Here is a 17,382-nt window from a genome sequence, read left to right on the forward strand (position 1 = left end):
CTGCCCCCTGCCCCAAGCTCCACCCCAATTACTGCCTGGCTGCCTAGGGGCTGCCCCATGGACCCCCCAGCTCCACCCTCTGCCCCCCGGCTCTGCCCCCTGCTCCCCAGCTGCACCCCAACCGGGGGGGGCAGAGTTCCCAACCCTGTGCCCCCCCCGAGAGCGCTTGTGGGTATGCCCTGATCCCTAATGGACTGATTGCCCCCTGAACCCTCAAACCCGTCCCCTCCAGCTGTACCCCAAATATCCCAGCTGTCCCCCCAAACTGCCCCATCCAGCTGTACCCCCAGCCCCTCCGCACCAGCTGTCCCCCTATATCCCAACCCCGCATGTCTCTTGCACTGATTGTGCCTGTGAAATGTGAATAAACAGTGAGCAGTGGAGAGAGCCTCCTTATTTCACAGCGTGGGGTGGGGCAGGACACCTGGGTTCTATCCCAGCTCTGGGAGGGGCATGGGGTCGATTGCATTCAAGCAACTGGCTCTGGGCTGAGGCGTGGGGGGCTGGTTATATGGGGAGCCCTTGCCCGGCGCTGAGCTGCGGCTGGCTCTGGGGTGAGGTGCAGGGGGCTGCTTATATGGGGAGCCCTCGCTTGGCCCTCAGCTGCGGCTGGCTCTGGGGTGGGGTGCGGGGGCTGGTTATAGGGGGAGCCCTCGCCCGGCCCTGAGCTGCGGCTGGCTCTGGGGTGAGGCGCGGGGGCTGGTTATAGGGGGAGCCCTCGCCTGGCCCTCAGCTGCGGCTGGCTCTGGGGTGGGGCGCGGGGGCTGGTTATAGGGGGACCCCTCGCCCGGCGCTGAGCTGCGGCTGGCTCTGGGGTGGGGCGCGGGGGCTGGTTATAGGGGGAGCCATCGCCCGGCACTGAGCTGCGGCTGGCTCTGGGGTGAGGCGCGGGGGCTGGTTATAGGGGGAGCCCTTGCCCGGTGCTGAGCTGCGGCTGGCTCTGGGGTGGGGCGCGGGGGCTGGTTATAGGGGGAGCCCTCGCCCGGTGCTGAGCTGCGGCTGGCTCTGGGGTGGGGCGCGGGGGCTGGTTATAGGGGGAGCCCTCGCCCGGTGCTGAGCTGCGGCTGGCTCTGGGGTGGGGCGCGGGGGCTGGTTATAGGAGGAACCCTCACCCGGTGCTGAGCTGCGGCTGGCTCTGGGGTGAGGCGCGGGGGCTGGTTATAGGGGGAGCCCTCACCCGGCGCTGAGCTGCGGCTGGCTCTGGGGTGAGGCGCGGGGACTGGTTATAGGGGGAGCCCTCGCCTGGCCCTGAGCTGCGGCTGGCTCTGGGGTGAGGCGCGGGGGCTGGTTATAGGGGGAGCCCTCGCCTGGCCCTGAGCTGCGGCTGGCTCTGGGGTGAGGTGCGGGGGCTGCTTATATGGGGAGCCCTCGCCTGGCCCTCAGCTGCGGCTGGCTCTGGGGTGGGGCGCGGGGGCTGGTTATAGGGGGAGCCGTCGCCCGGCGCTGAGCTGCGGCTGACTCTGGGGTGGGGCGCGGGGGCTGGTTATAGGGGGAGCCCTCGCCCGGCGCTGAGCTGCGGCTGGCTCTGGGGTGGGGCGCGGGGGCTGGTTATAGGGGGAGCCGTCGCCCGGCGCTGAGCTGCGGCTGGCTCTGGGGTGCAGCAGAGGGGGTTCACTTTGACGATAGCGACCATCGTTTCTCCCCTCTCGTTCTCCTGTCCCCCCCATCCCCATCTTTCCGGGCCCTTCTCGCCAACCCTGCCCCTCGCACTGTGGTTTGACTGGCTGCACCTGGTGGGCAGGAGGTGGCTGGGCTCTGGGCACCCCAACTTCCGCTGCCTGCCATTGAGCTCGGGGTGGCACCGGGTCCAGGGGTGCAGCCAGCAGGTTGCGTCCTTCCCTGCCACAGAGTTTGCAGCCATTTTGCCCCTGTGCCTGCTCCCGGGCACCGGCCCCTCTCCAAGCGGGGCTGGGGCAGTGCGGGCAAAGCCCTGTCCAACCGTCGCTGCAGTGCAAACCCCTGACTCTGCAGTTTGAACCCCAGCCCCGGTATTTCACCAGGACTGATCGTGTTTGCACGACTGTCCATACGACCGCCCCCTTCCGCTGGTCAGGCTTTGGGAGGCTCGGTACCAGGCCTCTCTCTCACCAACGCACACTGTCCCGCAGAACTAACCGCCCCTACTGCCCCGGATCAGCTCACTGCCAGGCGTGCGACTTGGGGCCACGTGGCAGTTTGAGCCCCCAGATTGGAATGATCTCACATCCATGTGGTCCACGTCGAATGGCGTCAAAACTGGCTAACTGATAGATCTCAAAATGTCCCAGCAAACAGGGACTCCCCACCGAGCGGGAGAAAATTCATATTTTTTCTCAACGACTTGGGAGAAAACATCAGAGCGTGATGGACAAAACGTGCCGACGACCCAAACCCCGGGAAAGCGGGAACCGGCGAAGAGACAGGGCCCGGATCCCGAGCGGTCCGGTGGGTCGCATGGGAGCTGGGCCGGAGCCAACAATCTGCGTGTCAATCCGGCTCCGTGTCAACGTCTCCCTCGAGCAGAGCGTGGCGGCCGAACCTGCGGACGTGGCAGGTAAACAAACCGGCTCGGCCTGCCAGCGGATTTCCCTGATGGGCCGCGTGCCAAAGGCTGCCGATCCCTGGTCTGAAGGAAGGCCGTCAGCTGCCGTTTGGAGGCAGTTATGCACAATACTGAAGATCTCTTTCTAAACTGGCCTGCAGCTTTCGCCACATATTGCTTTCCCCACAGTGCCTGGCACCCCGAAATTTAGCCCTGGTGTTGCCTGCACAGATTCTCAGTGGGAGAAAACACCGTACCAGGGAGCAGGTTTTGGTCCTGTTTGTTCGACGCATCCCCACCAAGTGTAACAGAGGAACACTTGTCCGACTCACGCCGCACTTCTTCAGTGGGTAAAGGAGCTAGGACGTCGCAAACAATTGCCTCAGATTTTGCGCCAGCAAATGAAAACGTAGGCTGGCAACGTCGTAATTATTTGTGAGGTACGGTCAGCGGACTGGAAACCGTGTCCGTGCCGGACTGAGTGGGCAGCAAACACCCCCTCGCTGCCAACACCTTTTTCCACTTCTGTGTCTTGCCTCAGAAGAAACCCGGAAACGGTGGGAGATAAACAAGTTTCTCGGCGTCTCTGTGTTTCTTGCTCTGGAGGAGCATTTCGGCCGCCGTGAGCAATGGAGCCACGTGTTCCACACGTCTCGCGTACCCCTGGGCTGTCGGCCGGTGCCGAAGGGCCTTTCGTTAGAAAACTTGAACTGCTTTTGGAGGGCTTCGTTAAAATGACACAGACGTTCCAGAGACATTTTTCTAGCCAGAAATGTCCACAGGCAAACTACTGCTTCTTCTAGGGACACAAAAGAACCAAAGCAACACCGGGCAGCAACCCCAGGTGATGATGGAAGGGAGCTGCCCAGCTGGGCGACGGAGCGGCAGCCGCTTGCTGGCAGCGCCTAGCTCCGAAGACAGCGCCGCAGCGCAGAAGTCAGGGCAGCTCGGTGACCACTGGCTCAGCCCAGCATCTGAACACAGCGGGCTGAGGGCGACTTTCGGCTACCACAAAATGTGCAATTAACGCCCCCTCCCAGGCTAGGCAAACCCTGGAGCTGGGACGAGCCCACCCCGCTGCTTTCAGCCTGCAGCTCGGCGAGCCAGCAACCATCAGCGTTCACCCGTCAGATCGGGCGGACGCTGACAAGCCATTTAGCCAGGTGCCCGTCGCTGACGCGGGTTCCCACCTTCTCCGCGCTGGCCGTGTGCCGAGCGGACAGGGAAATGAACCCGCGCGGCAACCCAGCCTCCCGCTCAGGTTGCTCGCAGCCGTCTGCGTTGAGCCTGGCGGTAAGGAGGGCTCAGACGCCGGGGTGGTAATACCAGGCCAGGCTGACGTCTCCGCTCTGCCGTGTGGCCGGAGAGCGGGCGCTGCTGCCCGGGGGGCCAGCCAGCGCTGCCGGCGCAAGTCGGGGACCTGTGCCCAGTTTGGGCCAAAGAGGGGGGACGGCCGGGTCAGAGCTGGAGAAGGGGACTGTGCTCCCCCTCGCTACAGGGAACATGGCATTATGGGGGCGTGGCCAGAAGGGGGTGCGGCATCACATGGGGTGTGGCCAGAAGAGTGCGTGGCACAACAGGGCATGGCCAGAGGGGATGTGGCATCACAGGGGTGTGGCCAGAGGGGACTGAGGCCTCATGGGGGACATGGCCAGAGGGGAGCATGGCATCACGGGGGTGTGGCCAGGGAGAAGCGTGGCCTCATGGGGGACGTGGCCAGAGGGGAGCATGGCATCACGGGGGTGTGGCCAGGGAGAAGTGTGGCCTCAAGGGGCTGTGGTCAGAGGGGGACATGTCATTATGGTGAGCAGGCCAGAGGGGAGCGTGGCATCACGGGGGTGTGGCCAGAGGGGAGCGTGCCCTCAAGGGGGCATGGCCAGAGGGGAGCATGACATCACAAGGACGTGGCCGGGGGGAGCGTGCCCTCAAGGGGGCATGGCCAGAGGGGAGCATGACATCACAAGGCCGTGGCCAGGAGGGAGCGTGGCCCCAAGGGGTCGTGGTCAGAGGGAAGCATGACATCACAAGGCCGTGGCCGGGGGGGAGCGTGGCCCCAAGGGGGCGTGGTCAGAGGGAAGCATGACATCACAAGGCCATGGCCGGGGGGGAGCATGGCCCCAAGGGGGCAGGGCCAGAGGGAAGCATGACATCACAAGGACGTGGCCGGGGGGAGCGTGGCCCCAAGGGGGCGTGGTCAGAGGGAAGCATGACATCACAAGGACGTGGCCGGGGGGAGCGTGGCCCCAAGGGGGCAGGGCCAGAGGGAAGCATGACATCACAAGGACGTGGCCGGGGGGAGCGTGGCCCCAAGGGGGCGTGGTCAGAGGGAAGCATGACATCACAAGGACGTGGCCGGGGGGAGCGTGGCCCCAAGGGGGCAGGGCCAGAGGGAAGCATGACATCACAAGGACGTGGCCGGAGGGGAGCGTGGCCCCAAGGGGGCGTGGTCAGAGGGAAGCATGACATCACAAGGACGTGGCCGGGGGGGAGCGTGACCCCAAGGGGGCGTGGTCAGAGGGGAGCATGACATCACAAGGATGTGGCTAGAGGGGAGCGTGGCCCCAAGGGGGCGTGGTCAGAGGGAAGCATGACATCACAAGGACGCGGCCGGGGGGAGCGTGGCCCCAAGGGGGCGTGGTCAGAGGGAAGCATGACATCACAAGGACGTGGCCGGGGGGAGCGTGGCCTCAAGGGGCTGTGGTCAGAGGGGGACATGTCATCATGGTGAGCATGGCTAGAGGGGACATGGCAACATGGAGGGCTGCCCCCCCCCACGGCGCCATGGCCCCCAGTGACGTCAGCCCAGGACAAGGCCTCAGAGGCAAAGTGAAGCCTGAACCAAACTACTCCCAGCCCCTCCCCCCATGGCCAGCACTGCCAGAAGGACCCCGTGGGAAAAACAATCCCCCCGCCCCGTCCGGCTGCGGGGAGAGGTGCCCTCCTCAGTCGCCTGATCAAACACATGCACCCGCGAAGCAGCCGCGAATCCGGAGCGCTCGGGTCCGTCCCCGTCGGGAGACAGAAATGCTACACAGTGCCCCGCTGTTTTGTGTGTGTGTGTTTTTTAATCAATCAGGCGCTGGGTTAGATAGCCCCGTCCGGCGCTGGGTCCTCGCCGCCGCGCGCTCCGCTCCGCCCCCCTCCCCGCATGCCGGAAGTGGAGGCGCTGCTCACTTGTGGCCGCGGCCGCTGCGCGGAGGAGACTTGGGCGCCCCTCCCCCCGCAGGAGGTAAGAGGCCTCGGCGAGAATCGGTCGCGCATCGCCGCCATCTTGGGCCATCCGCTGCCCGGGGGGGCCGATACCCCTTCTCTGGGCGATTCTCTCTCCGATGGGCCCGGTCACGGGGGCCATTTCCCGCTCCCGACCCCCGATCATGGGCCTGGAAGGGGCCCCGGGGGGCGGGATGGACGGATTCCCCATTGTGCGTCTATATGGCCGGGAATCCAAGATGGCGCCGGCCCTGCTCCCGTCTCCGCCTCCCGGCCCGCTCCGCCATCCGCGGACATCGGCCCCGTCCTGCTCCCCTGCCCCCGGGGGCCCGGCCGGGTGGGGAGGGGGGACGCCCCCGCCGCCCCCCAGCGGGATATTGGGGGGCCGTGAAGTAAACAAATAAAAAAATATGGAGCTTAAGACGCCCCCCCCCCGGCTACAGGGGAAGCCTATGGCCAGCCGCAGGGCTCCTTGCAAGCGGGGGTGCAGCCCCCTCCAGCACGTGGGGGTGGGGGGTGCAGTGCATGGGTGTGGGCTGCAATATGGGGTATATAAGGGAGGGGGCGTGGGAGTTGCAATGCAGGGGGAGGGGTGCAGGGTGGGGGCGGCAGTGCAGAGGGAGGGGGGTGTAATGTGGGGGGTGGGATCTCCCCAGTGCTGGGGGGGGAGGGGGAAAAAGGGTGGGGGATGCAGTTAATTGGGGGTAGCGTCCAAAGGCTGGGTAGGTGCATGGGGGGGCGGGGCCCCTGAAGTGTGTAGGGGCCATGAGGGGGGGCGTGGAAGCAGATCCCCCCCCCCCCCCATTGCAAGCTGCATGTGGAGACTTGGGGGCTGCCCCCTGGCAGCCTGGGACGCGGGTCGCTTTGGGGTGCGGGCAGCCCCTGTTTCCTCCTGGTTGGCAAGGGAGGATGGGGGCACCTCCGTATTTCCAGTCCCCACACCCCAGGGAGGGGTGTGAGGTGCTGGGGCAGCTCCCCCCAATCCTTGACATTGCCGGGGGGGTGGGGGGCGGTGTGGAGTTACGGGGGGTGCATCTGCCCCCGGCCATTGTTTGCTTTGTCCTGCGCATGGGGAGGGTTTTGGGGAGCAGTAGACGGGAGCATCCCAATGTGTGACGCACCTGCTGTGTGTTGGGGGGGGTAGGCGCGTGCCCCCAAATTGTAATCTCCTTCCCTGCTCCCCTCCCAGGGCTGGAGAGAGAGCCCAGGAGTCCTGGCTTTCCCTGTGTGCCTGGAGACACTAGGGAGCCCGGGGCCCCCCCCAGTATTGCAGGCTGTAGCTAGGGGGCGATCGGGGTCCAGTTTGCAAAGGACACTGGTGGGGTTTGGGGGCTACGGCTGCACCCCAGGGATTGCTTGTTGCACAGGGACCTCCCCTCAACGTGGGGCTTCTGGGGCATGGCTGCACCCCATTATCTGCTGCGGGGTTCGGATCCAGCCTCCCCCGTACCCACGGTTTGCATTGGAGGTGAACCCTAGTGCCCCTGGAGCTCACGTGTGGGTGGGACCTAGGGGGGCGGCTGCACCTCATTATAGTGGGGGGCTGGATTCTATATAGCAGTACATGGGGGGAAATACGGGGTGTGAAAACAGCCCCCCAGGTACTGGGAGGGGGGGTGGGAGGATGACCCCCCAAAACACTCCTCTGTAGCCGGCTAGCACTGGGGCAGGGTGCGTGTGTGGGGTACACATGCGGCTCCCCAGGGCACAGTGGGCTCGAGTGGATGTGGGGGTGCAGCAACAACCCCAGAGTTAGTCCCGGGGTGGCTGGGAGTCGAGCTGCACCCCCCGATTGCATGGCTCCCCTCGGGTTAGGAGTTGGGGGGTATCCCATGTCCGCAGGGCCAGGTGGTGCTGGATGAAGGGGGGGCATTTGGGGTCTCAGCGCCAGTGGGGGATTTGGGGGTGACCCAGTTTGAACCCCATACTTGGGGGGGGCTATTGAGGGGGACATGGAGACGTTAGCTGGATAAAGGATTTTCCTAATTGGATTCTGGTCCAGCCCCAGGGCAGGGACTGGCTGGCTCTGGGGGCGGGGAATGGGGGGCGGGGGGCGCCGGGGCGGGGAATGGGGTACGGGGGCTGGCTGTCTGTGGGTGCGAGGGCAGGCTGGCTCTGCAGGCAGGGAATGGGGTACGGGGGCGCTGGTTCCGGGGCGAGGGCAGGCTGGCTCTGGGGGCGGGGAATGGGGTACGGGGGCTGGCTGGCTCTGCGGGCGGGGAATGGGGTACGGGGGCTGGCTGGCTCTGGGGGCGGGGAATGGGGTACGGGGGGCGCCGGTCCCGGGGCGAGGGCTGGCTGGCTCTGGGGGCGGGGAATGGGGTACGGGGGGCGCCGGTCCCAGGGCTGGGACTGGCTGGCTCTGGGGGTGGGGAATGGGGTACGGGGCGGCCGGTCCCGGGGCTGGGACTGGCTGGCTCTGGGGGCGGGGAATGGGGTACGGGGGCTGGCTGGCTGTGGGTGCGAGGGCAGGCTGGCTCTGCAGGCAGGGAATGGGGTACGGGGGCGCTGGTTCCGGGGCCAGGGCTGGCTGGCTCTGGGGGCGGGAAATGGGGTACGGGGGGGCGCCGGTCCCGGGGTGAGGGCTGGCTGGCTCTGGGGGCGGGGAATGGGGTACGGGGGCTGGCTGGCTCTGCGGGCGGGGAATGGGGTACGGGGGGCGCCGGTCCCGGGGCTGGGACTGGCTGTCTCTGGGGTTGGGGAATGGGGTACGGGGTGGCCGGTCCCAGGCCCCCGGCTGACCCCGCTGCCCCCCCAGTCTCAGCAGGCCCCCTCCCGGCGCCGCCATGGCGGAGAACGACGTGGATAACGAGCTGCTGGATTACGAGGATGACGAGGTGGAGAACCAGGCGGGGGGCGACGGGGTGGACGTGCCCCCCAAGAAGGACGTCAAGGGCTCCTACGTCTCCATCCACAGCTCCGGCTTCCGGGACTTTCTGCTGAAACCCGAGCTCCTCCGCGCCATCGTCGACTGCGGCTTCGAGCACCCCTCGGAAGGTCAGCCGGACGCCTGGGTCCCACCCCCGGCACTGGGGGGAGGGGGGCCGAGGGGGTCAGAGCACGGGGGCTGGGAGCCAGGACTCCTGGGTTCTCTCCCGGCTCGGGGACAGGAGTGGGGCCTGGTGGTTAGAGCAGGGGGGGCTGGGAGCCAGGACTCCTGGGTTCTCTCCCAGCTCGGGGAGGGGAGTGGGGCTTGGTGGTTAGAGCGGGGGGGGCGTTGGGAGCCAGGACTCCTGGGTTCTCTCCCGGCTTGGGAGGGGAGTGGGGCCTGGTGGTTAGAGGGGGGGGGGGGCTGGGAGCCAGGACTCCTGGGTTCTCTCCCAGCTCGGGAGGGGAGTGGGGCCTGGTGGTTAGAGGGGGGGGGCTGGGAGCCAGGACTCCTGGGTTCTCTCCCGGCTCGGGAGGGGAGTGGGGCCTGGTGGTTGGGGGGGGGGCTGGGAGCCAGGACTCCTGGGTTCTCTCCCGGCTCAGGAGGGGAGTGGGGCCTGGTGGTTGGGGGGGGGCTGGGTGACCCCCGGCTGACCCCAGCCCCGCTGCCCTGCAGTGCAGCACGAGTGCATCCCGCAGGCCATCCTGGGCATGGACGTGCTGTGCCAGGCCAAGTCGGGCATGGGCAAGACGGCCGTCTTCGTGCTGGCCACGCTGCAGCAGCTGGAGCCCGTCACGGGGCAGGTGAGGGGGCCGGGAACGTGGGGGGCGGGACCCACTGGGAAGGGCCTGGGGGGGTAAAGCCCATTTTGGGTGTTGGGGGGCGGGGAGAGACCAATTGGTGACTGACGGGGGGGAGAGACCAATTGAGAATGGGGGAGAAGGAGGAGAGACCAATTGGTGACTGATAGGGGAGGGGGGAGAGACCATTGAAGTGGGGGGTGGAAGGGCTGGTTGGAAGTGGCCGGGGGGCTGTGAGGAGGGGGGCTGGGGATGGGGGGGGTCCCCGCACTAACGCCCCCGTCCCCCAGGTGTCTGTGCTGGTGATGTGCCACACGCGGGAGCTGGCGTTCCAGATCAGCAAGGAGTACGAGCGCTTCTCCAAGTACATGCCCAGTGTCAAGGTGAGGGGCAGGGAGCTGTGGGGGGGGGGGGGGGGGCAGCCAGGGGCAGGGAGCTGGGCGCGGGGGGGGCAGCCAGGCGCAGGGGGAGGCGAGGAGCTGGCTTTGGGGGCGTGAGGCGCCAGCTTGAGGGGTTGGGGCAGGGAGCCGGAGTGGGGCGCAGGAGGGCAGCCAGCCAGCGGAGGGTCTCACCCTGCCCCCCCCCCAGGTGGCGGTGTTTTTCGGGGGCCTGTCCATCAAGAAGGACGAGGAGGTGCTGAAGAAGAACTGCCCCCACATCGTGGTGGGGACGCCAGGCCGCATCCTGGCCCTGGCACGCAACAAGAGCCTCAACCTCAAACACATCAAGCATTTCATCCTGGACGAGTGCGACAAGATGCTGGAGCAGCTCGGTGAGCGGGGGGACCCCCTGGGGCCCCATGGAGCAGCGGGAGGGGCAGGACGGGGACATGGGGGGACCCTATCGAGTAGGAGGGGCAGGTTATCCCTGGGGGCAACTGGGCGCATCCCATTCCTGACCCCGCCCTGCACAGCTGGGGGACGAGGGGCAGATTTCCTGTGGGGGGTCCCGGCCACCCCGGGCTCACCCCGTTGCTGACCCGCCCCCTTCTCCCCCCAGATATGCGCCGGGACGTCCAGGAGATCTTCCGCATGACCCCGCACGAAAAGCAGGTCATGATGTTTAGCGCCACCCTGAGCAAGGAAATCCGCCCCGTCTGCCGCAAATTCATGCAAGACGTAATTACCCCCTTCTACCTTCTTTGCCCCCCCGGCGCCCCCGCCCCCGGGGCGGCGCACGGGCCGCAGCGCCAGGACCGGCCCCTAGCACAGGCCCCCAGAGCTTCCGGAAGATCACTCGGGTTACGCTAGCCTCAGCACCCCCCCGGCGCGGAAAACAGGGCGCCCCCTCTTCCCGCCCTCCCCCCCGCCCCCCCTTCCTTCCCAGCGCGGCATCCACCCGGCACCGCAGCCTCCGGATCAGCTGGCCCCATACACCCAGGCAAGTGAGTGCTCCGTCTACCACGCACAAAGCCAGAGACCCCCCACCCCCCTCCCAGCCCCCCCGGCGCTCTGGAGACTGGCGGCGCCCCCCGTGGCGAAGAGCAGCGGCGAGAGCGGAGACGGCCCGGCGGCGGCTCGCAGAGACTCGGCAGCGCCAGGATCCGGCTTATCCTTTTTCGGAACCGGCCTCGGGGGGCGGGGTTGGGGCTCACGGCAAATCTTCCCCCTCCCCCCACCAAGAGCGAGACGGGGGGCAGTGGGGTGCGAGAGGCAAGGGGTTAATCGGAACCCCTCCTCCCCGAGATGGCCGAGGGGGGCTTCACCTGGGGCTTGCTGGGGGCTACGCCAAGGGGAGGGCGCTTTCCCGGGCTCAGGGTTTGCATGCTGGGAAATTTCCCGGTGCATGCTGGGGGCTGTGTCAAGGGGAGGAGCCTAGAACTTTTGCCTCCTAGCTGGAAGCCCAGTGCATGCTGGGAAATCTCACCTGGCACCAGAGAAGGCCGGCAACCTAGCTGGGTCCAGCCCCTTCCTTGCCTGCCATTTCCCAGCAGGCACTGGGCCCTGGCAGGTGGGCGTCTGTGCCCTCTGGCCATGCCCTCCCTGTTGGCTGGCTGTGAATGGGGGCATTATGTCTTGGGGGGCTGCTCCCCCCCTCCGTTCCCCAGCACGGGGCGATCAAGCCTGTGGCACTGGCTGGTAGGGTCGTGGAGAGTAGTGGGGTGCTTTCCCCACAGGACCCCCCCCCCCCCCCCCAGCCTGCAGGGGCGGAGCAGTCCAGGGGGAATGGGGCAGTATGCTTCCTAGAGCGCTCAGCCCTGGGGTGTCAGGGGCAGGACCCAAAGGCCCCACGGCTCGCGGCCCTGGGGGCTCGGCTGTCAGCCTCGGCCGTGGGAGCAGAGCGGACGGCTGGAGGTTATCCAGGGGGCCCTGGGAGGGATGTTGGGGTATCTGGGGCACGGGTGGGGCGGGGTCTCTCCCCCAGGGCGGGCGGCGGGGTTCACCCTGCTCTGCCCCCCCAGCCCATGGAGATCTTCGTGGACGACGAGACCAAGCTGACGCTGCACGGCCTGCAGCAGTACTATGTCAAGCTGAAGGACAACGAGAAGAACCGCAAGCTCTTCGACCTGCTCGACGTGCTGGAGTTCAACCAGGTAGCGCCCCGCGGACCCAGGCGTCCGGGACGGGGCCCCCGGCCTCCGGGCCGTGCGCTCTCTCTCACCCCCTCCCTCCGCCCCCCCAGGTGGTGATCTTCGTCAAGTCGGTGCAGCGCTGCATCGCGCTGGCCCAGCTGCTGGTGGAGCAGAACTTCCCGGCCATCGCCATCCACCGGGGCATGCCCCAGGAGGAGAGGTGAGGGGGGCTGGGGCTCCGGGACGGGTGGGTGGGATGGGATCCCCCCGGGGTGCAAGCGCTGGGCCCCCCAAACTCTCCAGCCTGGCTCGTGACCAGCTGCAGACCCCCCCGGCGCCGTGGTCACTCAGCGCGACGGCGAGTGCAGCCCCGAGCCGCGCGCCAGCCGAACCCCCCCCCGGTCCCAGCTCTGTCCCCTGGGAATACGCATCGTCGATGGAACGCGGACGTGCGCCGGCCTGTGCAGCCCTGGGCAGGTTTACCGCAGGCTTCGTCCCAGCTCCCCGGGGCAGGTCCGCGGGGAACACGTTCCTTGCCTGCAGACGAGATGTCCGGGGTGGGCACGAAGTCGGAGCTCGTCGCCGCCAGGAGGCCGCAGCCTGGTTAGACCGGGCAGCACCGAGACGAAGCGGGTTGTGGATTGGGACTCGCCTGCTGGACGGGGGCTGGTGATGGCCGAACCCCCAGCCGGGCGCTGGGTACCTCCTCCCTGGCATCGTGCCCCACCGCCGGCCCGAGGGCGGCGCCCAACACGTTCCCGGGGCGTCCCGCGCGTTCGTGATGCTGATCGTCGCCTCGCCCCCATACCACCCGTGGCCTGCTTCGCTGGCAAGTCTGCGTAAATGAGGAATATGGGGGTTACAGGACGCTCCCCTGAGTCAGTGTCACGTGGGGGGGCTGCCGGGGGGTCAGGCCAGGCAGTGACCCCAAATACCTTCCCCTGCCCCCTCCCAGGCTGTCCCGCTACCAGCAGTTCAAGGATTTCCAGCGCCGGATCCTGGTGGCCACCAACCTCTTCGGGCGGGGGATGGACATCGAGCGGGTCAACATCGCCTTCAACTACGACATGCCCGAGGACTCGGACACCTACCTGCACCGGGTGAGCTGGACACCTGGGTCCCGCCCTGCGGGGGTGTTGGGAGCCGGGATGCCGGGGTTCCGTCCCAGCTCTGGGAGGGGAGTGGGGGCTGGTGGTTAGAGCAGGGGGCTGGGAGTTCTCCTGAGGGCTTTCTGCGCCAAAACGTTCCCACAATATTTTCAAGTTTTGCAAAAACCTGGGAATTTGATTTGTCAAATAAATGTGGAGGCTCCAGCCTGGCAGTGGGGAGCTCAGGCCGCTGGCTGCACAGAGGTGGGAGATCACTGTGCAGCCCCCCCCCCGTCCCCCCCCCCCGCCCCCCGGGACACGACTCAGCGGGGTGACTGCACCCAACCCTGGCACAGTGCAGGGACCCAGGGCCCTGCCCCTCCATGCCACGTGTGGACAGGCAGGCCCAGCAAGGCAGGATCCAGGTGTGGAGGGGCTTAGGGTGGGGGGATCCAGGTGTGGGGTGTGGGACAGGCTGGCGGCTCAGTGGGGGATCCGGGTGCGGCGGGGATCTGGATGCACAGGGGCTTGCTGGGGGTTCTGGGTGCAACGGTAATGGGGCTCTGCAGGGGGGTGTCCAGGTGAAGGTGGTGGGGGTGAGGGTGGCTTGTCGGGGTGGTCCAGGTGCAGAGGAGTGGGGCCCATCGGGGGTGTTCTGTGTGCGGGGCTGGGTGAGGCTCAGCGGGAGGGTATGGGGGGTCCGGATGTGTGGGGGTTGGGCAGATGGGGCAGCAGCTCCCTGTACAGGGATCCCTCCCCCTGCAGCTGAGGAGCGATGGGCGCAGGAAGCGGCGGGAGGGGGAGGAGTTTGCAGAGCTTCCTGCAGCCGGGGGAGCATCTGGGGGCGGGGGAAGAGGAAGTCCTGGCCCCCCCAGCCCCGCCGGGGGAGCAGTCTGGGGGCGGGGGAAGAGGAAGTCCCGTCCCCCCCGGCCCTGCCGGGGGAGCAGTCTGGGGGGGGGAAGAGGAAGTCCCGTCCCCTCCGGCCCCGCCGGGGGAGCAGTCTGGGGGGGGGGAAGAGGAAGTCCCGTCCCCCCCGGCCCCGCCGGGGGAGCAGTCTGGGGGGGGGGAAGAGGAAGTCCCGTCCCCCCCGGCCCCGCCGGGGGAGCAGTCTGGGGGGGGGGGAAGAGGAAGTCCCGGCCCCCCCGCCCCGCCAGGGGAGCAGTCTGGGGGTGGGGGAAGAGGAAGTCCCGGCCCCGCCGGCCCCGCCGGGGGAGCAGTCTGGGGGTGGGGGAAGAGGAAGTCCCGGCCCCCCCCGCGCTGCCGGGGGAGCAGTCTGGGGGTGGGGGAAGAGGAAGTCCCGGCCCCCCCCGCGCTGCCGGGGGAGCAGTCTGGGGGTGGGGGAAGAGGAAGTCCCGGCCCCCCCCGCGCTGCCGGGGGAGCAGTCTGGGGGTGGGGGAAGAGGAAGTCCCGTCCCCCCCACCCCGCCGGGGGAGCAGCCTGGGGGCGGGGGAAGAGGAAGTCCCGTCCCCCCCGGCCCCGCCGGGGGAGCAGCCTGGGGGCGGGGGAAGAGGAAGTCCCGTCCCCCCCAGCCCCGCCGGGGGAGCAGCCTGGGGGCGGGGGAAGAGGAAGTCCCGTCCCCCCCGGCCCCGCCGGGGGAGCAGTCTGGGGGCGGGGGAAGAGGAAGTCCCGGCCCCCCCGGCCCCGCCGGGATTAGCAGCTGATCCCAGCGCAGGGTAGGAGCCACCAGCCAGGTCCCCCCGCCCCGGCCCCACAGAGATTTGCCCCTCTGCCAGCTGCCCTGGGCACCCGACATACTGCTGGGGAGGGGCACACGGCCGCTCTGGGGGCTTCCCTTCGCTTCCCCGTCGGAAAGGCATTTCTCTGCGGGGGACGTGAATTCTGCGCCTGCGCGGTGATGCAGGATTCCCCCAGGAGCAGCTGGGAGCCAGGACTCCTGGGTCCTCTCCCCGGCTCTGGGAGGGGCGTGGGGGCTGGGCGGCGCGAGGCTCTGACCCCCCCATCCCTGTAGGTGGCGCGGGCTGGGCGGTTCGGCACCAAGGGCCTGGCCATCACCTTCGTGTCGGACGAGAACGACGCCAAGATCCTGAACGACGTGCAGGATCGCTTCGAGGTGAACATCAGCGAGCTGCCCGACGAGATCGACATCTCCTCCTACAGTGAGTTCCCGGGGGGCCGGGGGGGCAGCCCCTGATGGGCCGGGGAGTGCTGCGGGCACACGGATCCCCGATGGGGAGCCCAGGGAGGGGTGCAGGGACTGAGGGGGGGTGGCCCTGTCAGCTGATCTCTGCCCCCCACCTCCTTGGAGGTCCGCGGTGCCTGTAGTGTGTCTTCCCCCCACCCCTGCCATTCACGCGGGCTCTTCCTGGGATTCCCCGTGGGGCCCAGCCCCCTGGCTGTGCCGAGGGGGGAGCAGGACGGGGTGTGGGGGGCTCCTCGGGGGTGCAGCCATTAACCTCCCTCTCCTCTCCCTCCCGCAGTCGAACAGACTCGATAAGGGGCGTCCTCGACACTCCTCGTCCCGCGTCGTCGTCCTTCTTTTGGTGGTTTTAACGCCTCCCCCACCCCACCCCCGTTTCATTTCCGCGCGACCCCGAGAGCTGACGAGGAGGATGGCCCCGCCCTGAGGACCGCAGCCCTGCCAGACTTGGGGGGGGCGGGACGGGGGCGGGAGAACCATTGGAAGAGCGGACTGGAGCGGTGGGGGGGCATCAGGACAGCAGGGTTCACCCCGTCCTGTCCTGCTGTGGTGGGAGGATCCCGCCTCCCACCAATGATCCCTGACCTTTGTTGGCACCGATAGAAGGATCCCACTTCTCCCACCAACGGTCCCTGAACCCACTTCGCCAGGTGCGGGATCCACCACCGCCGAGCCCTGATCCCACGTGGGCACTAACCCAAGGAGGATCCCAGCGCTGCCACCAGCGATCCCCAGTCTGGCTTGCTGGCACCCCCGGAAGACGGCTCCCACGCCTGTCGCCAGCTCCGACCCCGTCCCTTTCTCTCCCCGTCCTGTAAGAATTTCAGCCTCGCGAGCCCTTCGCTCCCGGTCGGGCTGACGCAGGGCCCCCTCCCCCGGTTCCCTGCGACTCGAGGCCATTTTTTGTTTTTATAGGAAAAAAAAAAAAAAAAGAAAATCCTGAAAAAAAAGCCCCCACCCCCGCGTCCTGTCTTTTATACCAAGGTTGGAGCCGGTTTTACCAGCGTCTTGCGGTTTTTGTGCGTTTCCTCGTTTTTCGTTGTCTGCATGGAGCCGCGCGGTGCCCTGCCGGGCCAGCGGGCGCTGGGGGCACCCTGTGCGGGCAGGTTTGGTAACGTCGCCCTGATGATGGATTAAAAGACTTGTCAGAAGCCAGAGCCTGCTGCTGCTTTTTTGGTGGGGGGGTTGTCCCGGACACCTGGCCCCCGGGAGGGACCCCCCTCAGTGCGATGGCCCTTGGGGGTCTGCCATCTCCAGGGCCAGGCCCCGCTGCCCCCAGGACCCCCTCAGGGAGTCCCCTCACCCTGGCCCCCCCGGCCCCTCCCACAGCTCCGGCCTGCAGGGACTCTCCGTCAGCGTCACAGGAGGGTTACTGGGGGTCCAGACCCACCCCAGGCAGGTCTCGGGGGTCTCAGGCCTAGTGCCCCTCAGCACAGGCCACGCTGGGCCGGGCCCTTCAGCCCATTGTCCTGCCACTGGCCGGAACCGGCTGCTCCCGAGCTGGGGGGCCCCCCAGTCGCTGGGTCCCCAATCTCCAGGCCGCGGTCTGGGTCCCAGCTGACAGGCGGGATCACACCTGGTCCCCAGCAGCAACAACCCCCCTATGCTGTTACACAGGGAAACTGAGGCACATAGTACACATGCAAACACAGGAAAATCCCTTGCTTTGTCACACGTGGCTCCCACCCCCGTTCTAACCACTGGACCCCCCCCAGAGCCCCAGGAGAACCCAGGCGTCCTGGCTCCCCACCCCCCCCCACACACACTTCAATCACTGGACCACCCCACTCCCTTCCCAGAGCCAGGGGAGACCCCAGGCGTGCGAAAGGAGGTTACAGAGGTTCCCGTCCCGCCAGTGTTCTGGGCTCAGTGGATTTGGGGTTCCAGGAGGAGTCGGTGGGGGGAGCTCCCTTTCCCTGGATTGCTTGTGGGGCTGGGCTGCTCCCACCCCGATCAGCTGGAGTTTTCCCTGGACCCCTTAGCCAGGGCTGTAACTCCCCCCCCACCCCCCGCCTCGCCCCCACCTGCCCAGATCTCCCTCTATCCTGAGGAGCAGAGCCTCCCCCTTGCCCAGGTCCCTCCCCCTTGCCCAGGTCCCCCCCCCCGGATGGAGCAGCCTCCTGCCCCGAACCCCAGGTGCACCATGGGAGCGAACTAGCCCAGGGCTCTCAACCTTCCCGGGTGCCTGCGCCCCAGTCAGGAGCCGGCTTTGGCTGGCGTCCCC

The 17,382-nt window shown here is 67.7% G+C and overlaps 2 protein-coding genes across 3 annotated transcripts in view; one reads left to right on the forward strand and one right to left on the reverse strand.

Moving 5' to 3' along the window:
* Positions 1–5,942, reverse strand: part of PRRT1 (proline rich transmembrane protein 1) — a 13,141-nt gene extending 7,199 nt beyond the window's left edge. Inside the window, exon 1 of the mRNA XM_043537676.1 lies at positions 5,696–5,942. Coding sequence (XP_043393611.1) covers positions 5,696–5,942 — 247 coding nt within the window. The remainder of the gene's footprint in view (positions 1–5,695) is intronic.
* Positions 5,595–16,309, forward strand: LOC102935352 (spliceosome RNA helicase DDX39B). Of its 2 annotated transcripts, none has more exons than XM_037888874.2 (11): positions 5,595–5,750; positions 8,490–8,728; positions 9,276–9,403; positions 9,691–9,783; positions 9,989–10,172; positions 10,400–10,518; positions 11,802–11,933; positions 12,023–12,132; positions 12,868–13,012; positions 14,970–15,117; positions 15,439–16,309. In XM_037888874.2, the coding sequence occupies exons 2-11, from the start codon at positions 8,518–8,520 to the stop codon at positions 15,453–15,455; spliced, it is 1,287 nt and encodes a 428-aa protein (XP_037744802.1). In that variant the 5' UTR covers positions 5,595–5,750; positions 8,490–8,517; the 3' UTR covers positions 15,456–16,309. The 2 variants fall into 2 exon arrangements, with proteins under 2 accessions (XP_037744802.1, XP_043393610.1); XM_043537675.1 differs by lacking the exon at positions 5,595–5,750 and adding an exon at positions 5,752–5,943.
* The last annotated feature ends 1,073 nt before the right edge of the window (positions 16,310–17,382 follow it).

Source organism: Chelonia mydas, unplaced genomic scaffold (genome assembly GCF_015237465.2).
Source record: "Chelonia mydas isolate rCheMyd1 unplaced genomic scaffold, rCheMyd1.pri.v2 scaffold_86_arrow_ctg1, whole genome shotgun sequence".
Classification (NCBI taxonomy): domain Eukaryota; kingdom Metazoa; phylum Chordata; order Testudines; family Cheloniidae; genus Chelonia; species Chelonia mydas.